Source organism: Calliopsis andreniformis, chromosome 6 (genome assembly GCF_051401765.1).
Source record: "Calliopsis andreniformis isolate RMS-2024a chromosome 6, iyCalAndr_principal, whole genome shotgun sequence".
Taxonomy (NCBI): domain Eukaryota; kingdom Metazoa; phylum Arthropoda; class Insecta; order Hymenoptera; family Andrenidae; genus Calliopsis; species Calliopsis andreniformis.
In genome coordinates this window covers 22,441,502-22,460,902 of record NC_135067.1, presented here as the reverse complement: position 1 = coordinate 22,460,902, position 19,401 = coordinate 22,441,502, and the positions used below count along the sequence as shown (strand labels likewise).

Sequence of the window (19,401 nt, the reverse complement as noted above, 5' to 3'; positions counted from 1 at the left end):
CTCGGTTCACCCCGTTCGATCAACGATACCTGCGCGCCCAAAGCAGCCTGATACAAGGAACTCGCTCTCTCCCCGAATGTATCGGTTACTGGGTATTACGGCTCGTCGAAACCGCATTGTGAAACGGCCCGTAGACGCAGCAGCCGCGAGCTTCAGTGTGCTCTGCACTCGCTCATCTAGGAGCAAGAGGAGAACCTGTTTATGCAAATGTATATTCGTCATTCGCCAATAATTTGCGGGAACTAACGTCGGACCCCCTCTCGGCGGGAGCGAAGAAAAACCGGTACAATAAGATTACCAGTCGACGACACGAGTTATTTTAATCGTGCTCGCGATCTGGAAGAGGACGACCCGCTGCAGCTGAGGAGGGGGGAGGAGGGGGGAGGGGGGGGAGGAGGGGGGAGGAGGAAAAAGTAAAACGACGCGGGGAACAGATGGATGGAGGAAGAAAGAGTGCAAGGGGAAGGATAAGGGGAGAGAGAGAAATGCATCGTAATGAGTCGCGTTTGCAAGGACAAGCAGAGCGTGGCAGAGCGGGCCAGTGCACATTGCATTCGTGTCCGCGATCCCAGCCGATGCGTATTCTACGCGTGTGCATGCGCTACGCCAATTCTACGTGATAGAACGCGATTTTATCGGACGAAGCGATTCCTAATCTTAGGATTTCGCCTCGGAAACTAACGATAACAAGTAGTATCCTACTTTGTTCTCTCGTTAGAAATCATCTGCTTTTTACTCCAATTGGAACACATGATTTAATCACTGGGAACTATGTCTACGTATGAAGAAAAGGAAAAAAGGATTTTATGTCTCTATAATGTATGATTGGTCATGTATTAAAGAATCGTTGTTATTATTAATTAGGACATTGAAGAGGATGACCATTCATGAAGTAAAATTCAACATAAAATATTCTCCCTTATAAACGGCAATTTGATATGCCCCGATTCGATAATTTGAACATTCACCAGATGGAATCTTAATGAAGAAAACCACGATTGCTTACTCGGAGCTCTTGGTTTGCTCGAATTTACATACTCGATCAACAAGCGATCCGAAAGAGTTCTCGTTAATGGACGTTCGTTGGTCAATAGAAAATGTAGCCCCTGGAGCAACGGCTCGAGTGATGTTTAAATAGAAACTGAAGCGTTTCCGTAGACTGAAAAACGAGTTCGGATATTCGTCGAAAGGGAGGGCCCGTGATCATGGAGAAAATATAGGGGAATCCGCGAATCGCTTTCTAAACATCAACAAGATCGTATCGGAACGAAATCAAATAATCCACCCATTTCATCAGTACTCCACCGAGAATTTTACGTGATTTAGGAGCTTAATTAAGTGCCTCAAACGTGGCATTAATCGTGAGGATTAGCAGCAGCTGACGATGGGCTTTGACAGATGGAATCGCTTCGAGAACATGACGTAAGTATTGAGTTCTTGTTATGTTATTCGAAACTAGAAGCTGTTGAAACTCCCGATCGTCTGGAGGGATGTCACGCTGTAATTCCAGCTCATTTACTTGTGCGTACGCGGATTTGTTTACAAACACAAACTTTATTTAATGACTAACGAAACCGTGATGACTGCTCACGCATTATCTTCTGCTCTAATAAATAATATAGTAAATGTGTAATGTGAACTTTGGTAACTTAAACCCCTCCTATAAAAAACAGGAGTTAAATAATATTGACAAAAGCAAGTCCACAGTGCGTCAAGGTTCAAAGTAACTCCAGAGCGCACGAGCTGCGCAAAATCTTCAAGGTTCTTTATCAAGATATCCCAGAGTTTCAAGGCGTTCTAAAAGTATCAAGAACTTCTGATTTCCAATAATAGTCGAATCAACTGGAAGCCTCGAAACAGAGAATCATTGAAAAAGTTTTAGGTCATACGAAGAAAGCTTGTTTAGCGGCAGCGCAGCTCAAGTTTCAAGGAACGCGACCAGCTCTATCTGTCTTATCTGTTCGATCTATTTGCTCGTGAGAGGGAAATCTCGAGTGAAAACGGCAGAGCTATCAGAAGAGAGGAATCGGGGTTACACACCATCCATTTCGCACCTGCCCACTGTTTACACCTGCGAACCGCATCATCTGAACGTGTCGCGTGCAAAAACTCGGCCCTGACGGTCGATAATCGATACTATTGTAATTAAACGATTCCGACAGTGGCGCGTCCTTGAGGAAGTACACACCACCTCAGGGGATGGGCTCTTCTCCGTTTTATTTTCGAAGCTGCTCTTCCATTCCGCTTTATCTCCGCGCTAACGAAGGTTCGAGATACAGCGCGCGAAAGAAACGCGTTGAAAAAGAAAAACTGGAACGGCGAACAGTGGCGAGATCAGAGGCGCGTAGTATGTGCATTTTCTGGCTCGCACGGATTCCGCCAAGCGTTTCCGCGGCCGTAATTACGGACGAGCCAGTAACGAGAGCCCCTAATTAGCCTAATGAAATACACACAAGGCCGTGACTGGGCTCGTACGATCGAGACGATCGCGACACGAGGATCTCTCTCCGTGTCGCGAATTATTGGAAAACTAGGAATTCGAAGCAAGATGAATCAATAAGAATTTCGACTGAGTTGCAGAACTACGACAGAAATGTTTGTTGTCGTAGTGGCTACATTCAGACCAATTTTCAAATAAAATGGACAAATTTATAATTCCTGGAAACAAGTGAAGCGTGAATGTCTCTTTTGGATTTGATATCTCTTAGTTTTACACTAAATTGAGCAAAACTAATTTCGAATTCCTAATCGGCTCATAAAAAATTCAATTTTTTACGACATTAGTTTCAGTAAATGAAATTAAAACACTCTGTTCTGCTAATTATTCGATTTTGCTTGTTTAAGCGGACTTAACTATTAGCATCTGGTTGTTTTCAATCATCTGCAGCATTTTCGCCACCAGCAAACTGGAGCACGCATACGACAATAAATCACTTCGAACACATATCAACGATCTTATTCAGCATGCATTTGCGTTGCAATGATAGATCGACGAACCGTGAGAGGTTGATAGAAAAAAGGAACACCCGGTGCATTATCATTTAGGCCGATCGGCTTGGCTCGTCACGGAGACATGGTCGCCCGCAAGTGCGTTCAAATGGTCTAGTTAAACGTAACGATTTTGAGTATCTTCTCGTCAAACACGATCCTTTCAACGATAGTATCTAACATTCCCTCTGTTATACAATTTAGAAAAGTAATTCAGCTAAACTAAACTTTGTCGAAACTCCCTGTGTGTGTACGAGATACGCTGGTAGCGCAGAGCACATTAATAACCCAAGTCAAGAGGAGAAGGAAAGTTTTGGGTACCTGATAGCAGTCCACTGCCTCTCCACCTTCCTCACTCTAGCAATCGCAAAGCACACTTTATCTAGCAGTCTATGCGGGTGCTAATCTGAAAGTCGTCTTCTGCCACAGAGCGATTCCTCGTGTGGCTCCTCGGGTGGCTCCTCGATTGCACAGCTCGCCGAGCAGAGTTCTGTCTGCCGCAATCGGAGAAAGTTTCGAAACGAAGGATACTCGGCCGCGCCGGAAATGGCAGAGCTAGGTTTCGAGGGATCGGCCCCGCGGATTTCACTGACGGAAGAGCTCTGGTCCAGCGCTCGTAGCGCTCGCTGCTCGCGTTCTTGGTGAAATCGCACTCGACGCGACGTAGTAAATATTACGACACGCTCGTTGCCGCTCGTGGCTGGCTCCTTTCGAATCGAGCACACGTGAGTCCTGGCGCTTCCTCGTGCGCCACAGAACGCTCAATTTATGGATGCAAGGTGCAACACTTCGTGCCACGCTTCCGTCGTACTGACAGTCCGTTGCTAAAAGTGTTGGAACGCTAATATTTGTTCCTCGCTCTACCTCCGATCTTTCCCTTTGCATTATTCCATTGCCGAGTTTTTCACTCTATGGACCATACACATTGTTTACTTTCAAATTTTCAAATTTCTAACGGCCAAGTTTTTAAATATGTAACGGTCATTTTTTCAAATTTATAACGGTCAAAATTTCAAACTTTTAACGGTCAAAATTTCAAACTTTTAACGGTCAAAATTTCAAATTTTTAACGGTCAAAATCTCAATTTTTTAACTGCCAATTTCCAACGATCATTTTTTAAAATTGTTTACATTTTTGGCAGTCAATCAAGATGATTCCTCGTTGATATAATATGGGTTAAGAGTTTAAGAGACGTCTCGTCGCTGATCTAGTTCGCGATCAGTGGCGAAGTCCAAAGTCGGCGACAGCGACAAACGCGGGCAAAAGCGCGGCTTTTCTCTAGGAACAACTTCGTTACCAGGGCTCGCCTTCTTTTTGCGCTATTCCTAGACTGACTGTACTGACTACGAACGACGCGGCAGCTAGGAAGGTTAAAGACCTTATCCGCGAACCAGTTTCGATCGCAGAAAACTCGCCTCGCGGAGACGAACGTCGCCGCACGCCGGTTATGCACGTGTGGATACGACGAGGCATCCTCGAATCCGCCAGATCAAAGCATGATCGAGCGGATCATGCTATTTTCATCAGCTATTTTCCTCTCAGCCTGCAGCAAAACAAGGATCACCTGTTCTTTACTGCGTGGAACGAGCATTTTCCGCCTTTGATCGCATGATTTCGTAACGATCGCGACGAATTTCTAGCTACGCTTCGAACATTGGTTAATGCATGAGTGGCCCGGTGATAACGGACTCAATAGTTCCAATCACCTACAGCGACCATGCATTGCATACCCCGCTAGAATAATCCATCATCATATTTTCAAAGTCAAGGAGTATCCTTTTAATCGTGATCTCGATCATATCGATCGGCACACGGTGGAAACACGCAAAGGTGTACGCGTGTCAGTAAATATTTGAATTGTGACGTGGACCGATATGGATTCGTAGGGCGATAGCAATTTTAAACCTAAGAAATTGCCGCATCGAACTAGTCTCACTAATACCTGAAAGCGATCACTGGTGAATTCATTCGGTCTAATAACAGCGTGTGTTACGAACTTTGCAACGTGTACTCACTCCAATTACTGTGACTTGTAATTTACTTACAATATAGATGTATTATGAAATTAGAAGTTAATAACTTCATTACCTTGTTACTGCCACTATTAGTCGACTTTAACAAGGTGAAGAATGCATTATAGCAAAAGAGTATTTAACAATTCTGCTTCTTTTACAGATGTCTATGTGGAAAGAGCAAATAGATCAAAATTTATAGTGAAAAGAAAAGCGAAAGTAACTTTTGGATCATCCTGTAAAATGAGTGAACAGAAGAAGCAATAAACTGTGCGCGAATGGACCCTCGATTCGAACGATCGTATTATGGCGACGTATCCGTTCTCCGTGCTTCAGTCCCTGACATTTCAGAAGGCAATTCTTTCCCTCTCCTTCCGCGGTGATACGAGGCGCCTATAGGGCGCGCCTAAACCAGGTCGACACGGCATAACTCTTCTCTCTCAGTTTCCTGTCTAACGCAATGAACCACACAACGCACAACGCGTGTTCAGCGCGTAATGTCAGGACACGCCTGCCGGAAGAAGGGAGAAATAACCGAAAATACGGTTTCTATTTAGTTACGCAAAACGTCCTGTCATGAAAGCAATTTCAAATTTTCAACCATTCAATACTTTAATACTTTAAATACTCATAGTCAAACCAGTTACCAAAAGGATGCCTTAAATTTGAATTTCGTAGGATCGAGGTTCTATTATACGTGCATAGATAATTTAGTATTCCCATTTCCCACTCTGTTCTTTATCTTCCTTGAATTCTCGCATACTGCATTTACACGTTTACAAACAATGGATATAACGGTACAATTGAATCGAACAAAGGATGCAATAAAAAACAATGCAGCGTTTTCTGTTCGTCCCGAAACTACTACGAATTGAACAAAAGTTTCTGCAATTGCCGTGGTGCCATGACTTGGAATCACAGTTCCACGAGCACGAGTGCGGTCCGAACTTTGCCAGCGTGTATCCTGCCTGTTGCTGTGCTGGCCAGAACCATGAAAACATACAACGTATCAGCGTGGACACGACCGCCGCGGAAAACCGGAGAAAAAATTAGGAGAACACGAGGTGTTAACGTGTTACGACGCGAACAATTGTGCAACTCATTGTTCGAACGCAACACGCCGAGCAACATGGGAACCCGATTTATGTTCAACCGTGCAAACTCGACAGAAGTTCGATTCGCTGCAATTTATTTATGGGAAGGAGCCTCTTTGGGGCGAAAGAAGCGCAAGAACGCAATTAAAGGGAACGAAGATGTGTTGGAAGATCGTTCTCGCGGCGCACTATTCTCTCACAGCTGGAATCCACTGTGGCGCCGCGAGACTTTCGCCTTGTGAGATCAAAGAACGGGCGATTTTAAGTTATGAACTCTGAACTCGCATGAATTTAGTGCAAGAGTATCCCCATCTGGCAAATAATGTACAAGACTTAATACATATACATAAAAAGCGTGAAAAGAAATCGCACGGTACGCGTGTATATCACGAATTACGAAACGATCGCGCAGAACATTCGAAGCAATGACGCGTCGACGACGCCAGTAACGACGCCAGTAACGACGCCAGTAACGACGCCAGTAACGACGCTTAATTGCACCCGTTAATTATCCTTGAGTCTGCTCGACGACCTGCATCGTTGGCTACGCGTTATTTTTCAGCGAGCACGTGCGTCTAGTCCTACGTCACCGAAGAATCGCGTTAATTTGACGGAAAGGGAACGTGGCCCGCCACAAAGCGAATATTTTCGGTGCATAGAAAAGGGGAAACTGTTTCTTAGAACGATCGCGAACGAAGGCCAGGGATGAATCGTGGATCTAGCGTGGGTGGTGGTTTCTACGGGACGATGTACCTGCGAGACGCGTGTAAACCGGTCCCAGGGAAATGTGCCACAAAGGGACGGTATGCGGTGGAAAAGCAAAGAAAATCCCAGGGATCTCGAGAAACGAGACTCGTGTATGGAACAAACAGAAATCCCTTCTAGGGGAAGACTTGAAGGAACGAAGAAATACGCGAGGAAAATTGAACCGACTGTTTACGAACTATTCTGGATGCGCTGTTTTCTGAAGGAAAACCTTCCTCAAAGTGCATGCTGCTTTCAATGCATTTTCGTCGAGTGCTCCCTGCACGCGGTTTATTTTAACTGCACGAACAATTGTCAAAGACCAATATTTGATTTCGAAGTCTTTGTCTTGCTTTATCTCCGAGGCGAACTTCGAATGAATGAAGAGCTCATAAAGTACGGTCTTTCAGGTTCTTTATTACAGAGAGCCGGATACTTTTGTGGAAAACCGCAATAACATGTCAGCCAGCTTATTCTCTCTTATTGTTAGTGGAGATACAGAGAGCATTGAACTTCGTATTCCCCTAACAAAAGGATTCAAGACTAACCTATGCGCAGCGGTAACGAATCACAGGGCTGCCAGAAGGAGAGCAATATCGAAAAAGTCGCTTTTTCATTCGAATGGATCTTGGTTATCAAACTACTGATGGGATTCGATAGAGAAGTTATTTTTAGGGATTTCTCTTCACAGCGTTCCTGTTTCGATCGATGGAGATCAAAGAATGCTTCTTGCACCCTTACTGACAACTAAGAACGGATCTTTGATCTTGCCTCTCAGGAAAATTCATTTGAAGACCGAGTATCGGTTTCTGACCAGCTTCAAAGGAAAGAAATTCGATTGTATAAGCTAATGTTATAAGCAGACCTCGGATATTATACCGAAAATACCTTCACAAGACCACAAATTAAAAATAATCGTAAAATATTTGTCCCCTTAAAAACTGTATAATTTAACAAAAAAAAAACAACATTTTCGTTGCAAGTTCCAATATTTGAATTTCATAACTCCTGGAAAACTGAGACAACATTTTTCCAAAATGGCGGATATTACGAAAACCCGAGGAAGAATGCGCGCGTCGTATTACGCATCGCTCACCGAACAACGTTACCGATAATGATCGTTATTGTGCATGAGAATTTCTCACTTGCCCTGGCGCGCTTCGCAATAACCGCCAATAACGCAACGCAACACAATGTGGATGCATAACGAGCTAGCATTGCACGCTCAAGGGAAACTGTAAACACGGTATACGAACGAAACATTACAACGTTCCTAACAATTTGACTGTAGATTTTTAGCTGAGAATCTGTGGATAAACAATAACCCTCGTCCTGCCCGGGACCATAAAATGGCAGCACAGCGTGACACACAGCGTTTTTATGCAACATTTATTGCGTTGTAAAAATTCCCTTAATAAATCTAACCCTCAAATATGTGCATGTTAAATTCGAAGTATTTGAGAACGAGAGAAGTGAGAGGTGATAGATACTCATTCGAACATTTCTAACGAATGTCACGCTGCAACAAGAAGGGCCAGGGACGAAGACGCAACAACCGCATCGATTCGGTCCGCTGGTTGGAAAATCCACAAGTGGCCGAGAAACCTGCAGGCTTCGCGATCGCCTGTGCTCGACTTTCGGTTAAACTACTCTCTTGAGAAACGTGGGATCGTAATTTCACGTAAACGACGTCGCGAGAAAATATTTACGATGTTTTCAACTCTCTCAGTCATCCTGCGCAATAAGATGCATTTTGACAAACCAAATGTTCCGAGCGAGGCTTCTCGACAATGAAATTGAATGTCAAATCGCGTGAGTTGAGGGAAGAACGTAGGAATGTTCCATGAACGCTAAAATCTAAGCATCGTTGGCGAGGCAGATCTCTGAAGCGACCAACAAGTGGCAGCAGATCGATCCACCTCACGTGGAACCGAAATTTCAATGTACCGTTATTCATATATTGAATTTCTAGAGACTTACCTTGAAAGCGAAGTTCGAAACACAGCCGCGACTATTTCCGATGTTTTCCAGGTCGTCGGTTTAGGCTCGAGTTCCGATGCAAAACAGGTTAATTGCACAGGGACGATCACACTTTTCGGTAGAACAGTCAAAGGGTAAAACACAAAAATTGGATATTTCACAGGTTCAACACAAGAAAAGGGAGAAGCACCTCGAACACACGATGCGATGCAATTGTATGGTTCACGATAAAAGAAAACAATGTACGATAGCGAACACGAAAAGAAACAACCACACACGCTCGACGGTTGGCGAGCGAATGAGACTCTGTTTTCTGTCGACCCCACCACCAATCGCATGGACGCGGGTTGCAGGCCAATAACCTGGTAGCGCCTATGGGAACCCTTCTTAAGAACCCTTCCAGCCTGTCGGTAAAGTAGTGCGTAGTATCAACCAACGATACCAATTTTATCACTATCTTTTTGAATATCATTTCATTGTGGCATTATTTTATTTCACATTTGCTTTTATATTTCAAGCATAAAAAAATTTCACAATATAAATTGAAAAGATGAGTGGAAGAACAGTATCGGACTGAAGTTAGTACTGTTTTTACTGTTTTTAAACTCACTGTAAATTCCGAAGCAAGAAAAAAATTAAGAACATAGAAATTCCTAGTACTCTTGAATTAACATAGGTATTATAATTAATTTGTGAAAACTGATAACAGTCGAAAAATCTGGACTTATTTTGAAAACTATATCTGTGAGTCTGAGGCAAAACGACATGTCATATCTTGATGGCTACAAGATGAAATTTATATTTTTGCTATAAGTAGATTAAATTAAAAGAACTTTCTTCAAATGTAGCGAAAGTACAATAAGACCTGCGTCATTTTGCCTGAGATATGTCAATAATGGGTATTGTGCGTTGTTTTGTCGATGATATTAATCACAAATATCGTAAATGTTTGTGATTAGTATACGCTAATGCATGAGTGTGATTTAAAAAATTAGAACCAGTTTTGAATCAATATATTTACAATATCCTCCGTGAATTTATCATTGATGCTTTAAAACCACAGCAAGTGAGTACCTTCACAAGAAAATTACAATGCAATTATTATAAAAATAAAATTTTATACATATTTATATTGTATATATTTTGGTGTACAAATTCGCTTTCATAAATAAAATATATTTTCCTGTACTTTTAGTGCGCATATATGTATACACGTCTAACTATGGCATGCGATTTTGTAATAACTGTTAAAAAATATGTCTATACCTTTCGTTTAGTATAATTGAATAGTCAAAACTTATAATTGATATATTTTAATTATTTGTGAAAAAATAAACAACCTTCGAATACGTGAAGAAAAAATTGAATATAAGAATCACAGTACTTATTGTTAATCGAGATAGCGTAAAATGTTAACAATCACTTCATTCGACAAATTTAATTGAAAATTTAAACAAAAAATTAGGTAAACAAAAATAAATTTCTGCAATGCTATTTTTTTTTTAAATAATTGTAAAGCAGTTTTTATCCATAAATATGACATTCCACTTTCCATCCACAATACACAATAACAAACAACTGATCATCTCAGCAATAAAACAATAAATTCAGGCACGTCGGAAATATATTACATACTATTTGTTTAATACTTAAAATTAGGATATCTAAAAATTTCAGCAATGCCATACGTATTTAATTCGTTGCAAGATTGACATAAAAAATGCCTCCGTCCTATATTAGTAATATATGAAACCTATATAAAAACAGTGATCGTACCTAAATATAATACTTAATTTCCTAATTAAAAATTCTTTAACAAATCCAAATAAAAGTCTCGTAAAAAAGCGACCTTTTTATCGTTTCGTCACCACTTTTTCTTAACTTTAACATTACATTTTTGGTGCATTGAATATTGCTATCTCTTCGGTTCCCAACTAGTCATATACATATCATTGTTAACGAAAATTCGGTATCATATCTTCGGTTTAATAACAAATTTAAAAATTTAGAAAGCATTGAAAGAGCCGATAAGTACTGCGTAGGTAGGTGTCGCAGTCTTGTAATGTTGTAAAGTGCTATTTATTACAATATTAACAATATTATTCCCTACCTAGAATTGTTTACGTTTCTTTCTCTTTTGTTCATCGCACTCCAGAATTTGGTACCACAAGAGCGAAAATAAAAGCTCACACTAAGCAAGCTCGTCCGTACATTGCTTCCTTTCTTCTTCAACTCGCTGACGAGTACGATTAAATGCTTCCGTTTTAAGGAAGTCCACTGTCTTATATACTGTCGTATTTGGTGGGGACTGCGTTTGCGGTAAGCTTGAAGACGTAAAGCTTTCTGTTGCTTCTAAATCAAGATCCAAATATTGCAAAACAACCAAACGCCGATTTGAAGCAGGAATAAACGTATTTTGATCCTGATAATAGTATATCTAAAAAATTATATTCAAACAGATACAGTTATAAAGTTGTATTAATATGCTGTTAACGAAATGCATTGATACGATGTTACAAACCTCTTCTTTATCATCAAACGTGTTATTATCTTCATCAGATGTGGACTGATGTCGATTCGAGTGTACGTGTGTCGGTGGCGTTGGACTAGGGGCTGCTCTAATTCTTCCTCTTCCAGGTGGAGATGCTAGTTGCAACGGTCCTGAAACATAATTTAATATTATTTCAATTTTCTCTTTCCAAAATTATATTTTATACGTCAAAAATGCAACTATATGTACCTTCTACAGGCGATTTATTTAAAGGTGGTTTGAGCTTTCTATTGATACTTGGAGGTTCAGCAGGAGAGTGCTCTGCAGAACTCATTTCTAGAGCACTCATTATTGGCCCTGGAGAAGCTTCGTTGCTGATAATAGATGTCGAGTCACTAGTTTTCCTTCCTGGTTTTAATTCTCGATAAACAACTGGCGGTAGAGGCGCCATCGTCGACAGTGTAGAAGTTGAGTTATCTCGAGGACTTGGCAAATTTGAGTACGTAGCAGTTACTGAACTTTCAGAACGAGGACTGGATGGTTCCTCTTCTTGAAAGTCATAACGAAATACTCGCGTTTCCTCCACATTGCTAGGTGCGGCGTTCGAATAAAAATGTTTAGACGACTGATCGACCAACTGATGAGTATCGAATCCTTGTCCTGGTTGGTGAGATCTTGGAAAGTCGTAAGACTCGTCTGTTACAATTGCAGTAGCGGGCGTTGATGGTGCAGGAGTGGCCGGAGTAGTAGGTTTTGAGCTTTCGGTAGCACCGTCTAGGTTTAAATAATTATGACCAGGATTTTCAGGTAACATGTGTGGAGGTTTTGGTGGCCTAGGCGGCGCTGGTAACTTGTCAACAGAAGGCGGTACAGCAGAATCAACAATCCTCAGCTTCCCAAATCGTTTTCTAACGCTCCAAGAACCAATTTCTGCTTCACTCGAACTTTGCAGCTGTTTAGTCTCACCTACGAAGAAGAGTTCCATTAGTTTTCACACGATAGGAACAACTTATATCTGTAAATACTTGCCAGATGAAGGAAACGTTTCCCAGTTAACGCTGGGAACGGGAGCAGTCCATTCGTCATCGGTAAAAACACTTTCCGCATCGGTTGTTGTGGGAGACCTAGAAGGAGATGGAGCCAATCTCCTTGGCGCATCGTAATGTTCAGGTCCTTGACCAAGTGTCGAATTTAAAGAACTAGTATCGTTCAAACGACGACCAGAAATACACTCACTGATAGGAATGTATGGACCAGATATAGTACTAGTGGGAGAAATTGGTGGGGATTCTTGAGTTTCAAATTGGAACACTGTGAAAAAATTGTGCAATTTAGAACAAGGGACAACACATATGGTTCTACAGTAACTCTGTAAAAAATAGCAATATATACTTTGACATTGTTGTTCTTCATCCTGTGTATATGCCTTTAAACCGCAGACTTGGCATACTGCGTCTACCCATTTGTTCATATCAGCTTCACTTTCAGCCACTAAATAATATGTCCTTTTTGGTGTTTTCACATTAAACATATACTGATATTTCTGTTTTCGGTTCTCAAACCTTAGCCCTGCGTCTACCTGTAAGAAGATATAGGTAAATATCTGGCATAATAATTATAAAATAAATATGTCAAATGAAAACTACCTGTTCACACTGATCCAAATCAATATGACCTTTCAGCTTTCTGCACCGCCTGTCTGTATAATACTCCAAAAAGTATTGACCAGGTAACTCTCCACTGTGTCTGAGGGCAAACCACCTTTTTCTCCATCTCTAAATTTAAACAAACACAGTAGAAGCATTAATCTTCACTGTTCCCATGCTACATTGCACAATATCGTATTACTTCTAAGCCTGTTAATATATTCCTACGTATTCAAATAGACAAAATCTACAATTTCTTATCAAATACGGCTGCATTATATTTTTTATATTAATATTAGGCTCAGACGAGGGTCAAAGGTCAAAAAAGAAGAATGATATTTATCAAATGCAAACATAACAATTCTCAAGATTCGAGGTTAGAATTGGAAGAAGTTCGTTGAAGGTATACATGTAGAAAGGACGATTTGACAAACGTTCAAAAACGTAAACAACGAGAAGTTCACGAGCTAATAAAAATCTGAATTTGTTATGGTTCCTCGTTGATACTAACCGCTCGCCAAAGTTTAGTGGGTGGTGATTTAATGAGCCACCCTTCGTGCACAATCTCCTGGCTGGTTTTGAGCACCTCCATTCCTATCCAGCGTTGGTCACGAACCTTTTAATAATCGTGCATTGTTACTGAGTGCGCGGAACCACCGACAACAAGGATGGCACACTCGTCGTTCATTTATATCTATTTTTGGACGGCACAGCAACGATCTCACAGTATACCGACCGTCTAGCGATCTCTCTCCAATGATGTACACATCAACAAAACAGCATCCCACCACTAACGCACATCATGAACCGACACCCTTCGAGGAGCCAGCGAAGAATCGAAGAGAGAAACAGCAGAGCAAGGAACGACAAGTAGAGAAAGGTTCGAGGTTCGACTATCGTCGTCGTGCCTCCATTACCACCACCATCTTGGACACGCGTGCCAAGCTATGTCAAGCATCGCAGATGACACACGTTCGTCTCGGGCTGTGTCCGCTGTGGATCATCAGCCAGCATCGTGCCGTTATGCCTACGCACTTTCTGAATCATTATTTCGGGGCATAAGTTGCCACTCTTGTTAGAAAAATCTGTCTCAACTCATTCGATTAAGAGACCCAAATGACGCATCGTTGTCTCGTGATCCGAACGAACGGCGTAGTGGCGCGGACAAGTCGAACTTCTGTTTCTGATTCGACGCGAAACGCGAACAAAGAAATTCCAAGAGTTTCTACGCCGCTATCGAGTGTAATTTCTTCTCAGCAAACCAATCTTTGGAGAAAATAAATGGCCCCAGAGAGTAGTAACGCGAATAATTCGATGAGAGTAATGATACAAAATCATGGATATTTATTGGCTATCGAACAATTTGCACGATCGTATTCAGAGAGTAAACCGTAAGCCATTTGCTTTCCCGTAAATTACCGTTCACGATATCCAGGTTACGAGTCGTTCGACATTCCAGATACATATTTCGATCGGACATTGTGATCTGAATCAAGATATATTCATTAAACTAAACAAAGAACGCGTATCCGTATTAGCCAATTTTATTTACGTCAGTTGAGAGTATGATAAATCTACATTTCATTGTTTTTAGTTCCTAGCTTTGCGCGACAATTAAAAGATATCCGTATTGTTAAGTATCAACGATGAACATTAAGATTCAGAGTTTAATAGTTATTGACAATTACCTGGCGTTTAATAAAAACGGGACGAACGAAGGACAGACAAAGCGCAAGATATATCGCAGTTAATTTGCAATTCAATGCTTAACGCGGTAGACGCCGATCGATATTTAACCTAGCCTTCGTTCATGATTAGGAAGGTTCTTTTTCAGGTGAACTTTGCTCGTGACGATCTAGCAACGTTTTCAAATATAACTGTAATATAAAAGTTGAAAAGTCTAAAGTCGAATGATCCATAAATTGTTTATTAAATATTTGTTTTTTTTGCTATACAATTCCTTTACGAGGTTAATATCGGTGTCGCAAACCAGTCGTTATTGCAACGAAACGCGTTCAGAAGGCCTTACAAGATCAGAAATGAATTTGTAGCCATGGGATAGACGATTTTCTGCTAATTAAGCTTCACTCTTTTCACATAAATACTGTAACGCGTTCGACTGGAATGTCTCGCCATTAAAAGCGTGGACACGATACAAAAGAAACCTCGATATTCTTTACAGATAGTTATAACTTTTATTCGGAACACGGAACAGTATAAAACGGAGGATCCTGGATTTTGATTACGGTTTTGCTCAATGTACAGTTTGTTCCATACGATTCGTGGTACAATCGAAATAGGCAATCCTTGCATCACGATTAAGTCGAAAATGTAAAAACCGAGTTTTTTTATATGAGGCTCTAGCTTCGAAATCGAAGCCCCCTACGAAAAAGCTATATTCTACATTTTTGTTATAATTCTCGATGATGTAGATGCTCAGGTTATGATTGTGCCACGCATTATGGAATCGTGTATTCAAAATTAACTCCATTGGACGAATATTGTTCCACTTAACGTACTTGAAGTATTTTCTCGTCGTACTTGACTAACACGAGCACAATTTTCAAGTAACAAGCGCATCTTTCTCGGCACGTAGAAAACTCCCTCTCGGCACAGCATCCTATTTCCTACAAATAATCTATACACGCCTATACATTGAGTTTTTTTTTGTTCAGAGACTTGATCCCTCACGATCATCTTAGTAAATATTTTTTTTGTGACATGTATATATTGCACGTGTGAACAATATGTATATAGAATATTTATATATATTTATATATATATATAAATATATCGTATAAACGTTTGTATAGATCAACAGGGACTCTGAACTTCCTCTTTTTGTCAACCGTCCGATATCGGTCAACAAGGATTCGTCGCTGCCGAAAGATAAAGCGGGCAATCTCTTCGGACTTTAACCAAAGGAAGTGTGAATTCTCGCCAGGTCCGTTGAAATATTTTAGTTGTGCTGTATACTGGTTTGGAGCTCGACGAATCCTTGCGAACATCAGTTTTGCATGTTTATGCATCTTGTAAACCGGTGTATAAAAATTCAAAGAAACGAAATAGTACGTAAGGAGATCATTAACGAGAGATCCACATTTTGGAGGAAGAATTCGGAGAACTCTATGATATGGTTACGGTCGCGAGTGAGGTATTCGAGAGCGCGCAGGTACAACGTCCATTGTTGAAATAATTATACGTAAACTTTATTTCGTCAAATTTCTCATATTGTATGTTATTGGTACGTATGTATAAATATATACACGCATATGTATAATTCTTACGTGTCAGTTTCATTTAAATTACGCTGCGATCGGATAAGAGACTAGTCCTTACACGCTTAAGGGAAAGGAAAGAGGGCAAAAAATACAACGGGAGTTAAGCGATGAAAACGGGAGAAGCGAAATCGGCTACGCTCGTTGCATATCGTAGTCTCTACTCATACATTGGGTCACTGTTTCGATACGGCTTGCATCTAGGCAGTGAGGACCAGCGAATTCCTTGGAGAACCATGAGTCTTACTGCAATGATCGAAAAATTATTTTTCGCTTATAAAATACTCTCACTTTTCTCTTTTGTTGAGAAGAAATGTCCAACAAATAAAATAGATCAGAATAAGAGCTGAAGCATCAACAAAGGTCACTCAATCAATCGAATATTTCGTATTCGGGCACTTGTGTTAAGTCTATACAATTTTGGATTTAAATGTGCGATTTAATTTAAATATAAATCAATCTCCTCAGCCAAACGAAACAGAAAGAAATCGCAAGATAAGCGTGCGATAAGGAAAAAGATAAGGCCAGAAGAATAAGGGAAAGAACGATTCTTTGACGGCAAAAAAATCAAATTTTCATTATGGTCACGTAAATTTGAAACGACTTGAAGTTGACGTAGGATGAATGAGCGAACAAGCAATCGAGGCGCCAATATAAACAGAGTCAACAGAAAAACTTTAGTATTTTACACACTGTAAATTTAAATACTTTATTATATGGGGATACACGCGTAATGACAAAGAATGAAAGTGTTTCGATGTACACGAACAACAAGATCGCTCTGCCCTGTTCAGAAGATAAGAGAAAAATAATTCGTTCTTTCTTAGTAACTTTTCTCGCGATTATATGTATAAATACTATCGGTAAGAAATACACGGTGTTCTTTTCTTACTTTTTTTTTCTTTCTAAAAGAAGGATCTTGGTCTTTCAATACACGTATGTACATGCGTTAACCTGAGCTGAGAGAAAAATAAAAATGGAATGTACTTTTAAAACTTCTTTTTTTCTTTCTTTTTTAATAATAATGTAACAATATTTTGGGTTAAATATTCATGAACATCAACATACATACGTCCTTATCTACGTTACAAATCGTCCAGAGGAAAACGAAGTCTTTTTCTTTTCTTCTCACGTTCAAGAGTATAAAACCGTAGCAAAAACCTAAATTCACGTTTTTTCTTCCCTCTCTGAGCGAATCGCGGAGGCTAGCTTTCGCGTGCTCTTACAAAACCAAACTTACGTATGTTACAAAACACATTTACAAAACGGAATAGCAGAGGAAGAAACAGAGAAATAATAAAGAAGAAATAAAAAAATGAGGCAAAAATAGGCAGTAACTAAAGCTTTTCCTAAGTCACTCTGCAAGAGTGGTCTTTACAGCGGTATAATTACAAAATGGTATCTCTGATTGGCGAGAGACGGTGATGGGTATCTTTCATTTGTTCCATTCGTGTGTCTCGTTCATGCGAGAACGACGAGAATCCCACCGACAGAAATAAATAAAGGTACGACGCGATCGTGAAACATTGTACACGTTTATCGTGACCGATGCAGCGGTGGATCAAAATTGTTTTATGTCTGGATCGAGGGGGAACGAGAGAAAAGCCTGATTTAAGTGTTTCTCTCGATCCCTCTTGGATCTCTCTTTTAGGGAGAAGAGAATGAAAACGGGACTGGGATGAAGACGGTGTGTTTCAGTTCTTCTTTTTTTGTTTCATCTTGGAGGACAAACGTTTACATTTGCGTCTCAATTAGTCGTTTAATTAGACAATCAAATCGCTATTTACGAAATGTCATAATAAAAAGTAGTACTCTATAGTCGGTATTTCAATAATAATAGCGTAATAATAATAATTATTATATTCCATAGTTTCGTCTGTGGTTATCGTCTACCGGGTAGTTCATTAATTAATTATTCGTTTATCATTCATATAACCGCGGCCTATAATTGTGTGTTCGTTTAATATAAAAAAGAAAACAAAATCGTATAATATATATTCATATATAGCATCGTATCGTTCGCTTTCTCATTACAATAATAAAGTCGTTCGAACGGCTGGCGTGTCAACGATTCACCTTAAATCGCTTCTGGTTGCACTGGCTTTTCCGTTTCCTTCTCTTTAGAATTAATTTTCCTTCTCCCTTTCCCTCGTTGTTCGAGCACGCTTTAGATCCAATTTTTACACTCGCAAATGCTCTCGAACACGCTCGGGAAAGAGAAATTCTTTGTTTTCGTTCGTCTCGTCGCGCTCGCTTGGTTCCTTGCGTTTCTTTCATCCTTCTTATAGCTAATTTAATAAAATCAATGAATAAAATAGAACATAGACCGCGATCGTCAGAGGGTAGAAAGGCTGGCACGCCAGCGCGTTGGAAATTCCGCACTTAAACCGAGTTTGTTACCACAAAAGGTATACCACTTTCAGATTTACAACACTGCCCTAAACACAGCCATACTAAGCCAAATACTTTTGGGTTCTTTTGTCATTTACGATTATTCTCCTTTCCCGCTAGGGTAAGTAAAATCGTTTATCTAAATCTATATCCACGATCACTGCCCGTACTTTGTCTCAGAGAAGATACGCAAGATCTTTACCCCGCCGCACCGTTTAACTTACTTTTTCTCTTTGTTCTTTGTTTTTCTTTTAGAAACTGTGTACATAAAATGCACCTACGACTCCATTCGATTCGATTTTCCTCTTTCCTCCCTTTTAATCGAGTCTGCCTATTACTCGGTATAGAATTTTCGTTTAAATTATCCTCTAAATCTTGCTTGAACTCCGAGCGACCCAATGAATGAAACGAAAGCATAAAGAAAAACAAGGGGGTGGAGAAACAAAAAGGAGAGAAAGACAGAAACAATGTATAAAAAAGGAATGTTTTGTTGATGTAGATGATTCTCGCTAGGCGATCCATTCGTAAATAAAAAAAGTTATAATAAATTCTAATAACGCAACGATTGATCTCGGATATTAAAGTAGAATGCATGTTACGTATTTCCGAATGAAATATTAACGTTGAATCTAACGATGACAAAAATAAGATCGACCGGTGACCTTAATTGTGTTCACTTGTCATCCATTTTTCCTTATTTGCATGAATAGATAAGAGTTCTCGAGGCAAAACATATCCGTGTTTTCTTCGAAAGATTCCTCAAACGAATTCGCAGG

General features: G+C 40.3%; 2 protein-coding genes across 3 annotated transcripts in view; both read right to left on the bottom strand.

Annotated features, from left to right (window-relative positions):
* Window positions 1-8,900, bottom strand: part of LOC143180248 (uncharacterized) — a 57,983-nt gene extending 49,083 nt beyond the window's left edge. Inside the window, exon 1 of the mRNA XM_076379842.1 lies at window positions 8,820-8,900. The gene's annotated coding sequence lies outside the window, so the exon portion shown is untranslated. The remainder of the gene's footprint in view (window positions 1-8,819) is intronic.
* Window positions 8,901-9,816: 916 nt separating this feature from the next.
* On the bottom strand, window positions 9,817-13,859 carry LOC143180950 (uncharacterized). 2 transcript variants are annotated; one of them, XM_076381012.1, is made up of 8 exons: window positions 13,693-13,859; window positions 13,468-13,572; window positions 12,957-13,085; window positions 12,703-12,889; window positions 12,340-12,621; window positions 11,560-12,276; window positions 11,341-11,480; window positions 9,817-11,256 (listed from the first exon to the last, which is right to left on the bottom strand). In XM_076381012.1, exons 2-8 carry the CDS (start codon window positions 13,546-13,548, stop codon window positions 11,011-11,013), a joined length of 1,782 nt encoding a protein of 593 aa, XP_076237127.1. In that variant the 5' UTR covers window positions 13,549-13,572; window positions 13,693-13,859; the 3' UTR covers window positions 9,817-11,010. The 2 variants fall into 2 exon arrangements, with proteins under 2 accessions (XP_076237127.1, XP_076237126.1); XM_076381011.1 differs by having other exon boundaries at window positions 13,468-13,859.
* Window positions 13,860-19,401: the final 5,542 nt, after the last annotated feature.

Excerpts from the sequence above, each read along its gene's own strand:
- LOC143180950 (XM_076381011.1), bottom strand. The coding sequence starts at position 13,548 with ATGGAGGTGCTCAAAACCAGCCAGGAGATTGTGCACGAAGGGTGGCTC. Across the intron at positions 12,890-12,956 it reads ATTTGGATCAGTGTGAACAG|GTAGACGCAGGGCTAAGGTT; the intron begins GTAGTTTTCATT and ends ATCTTCTTACAG. Across the intron at positions 12,622-12,702 it reads TGAAGAACAACAATGTCAAA|TGTTCCAATTTGAAACTCAA; the intron begins GTATATATTGCT and ends ATTTTTTCACAG.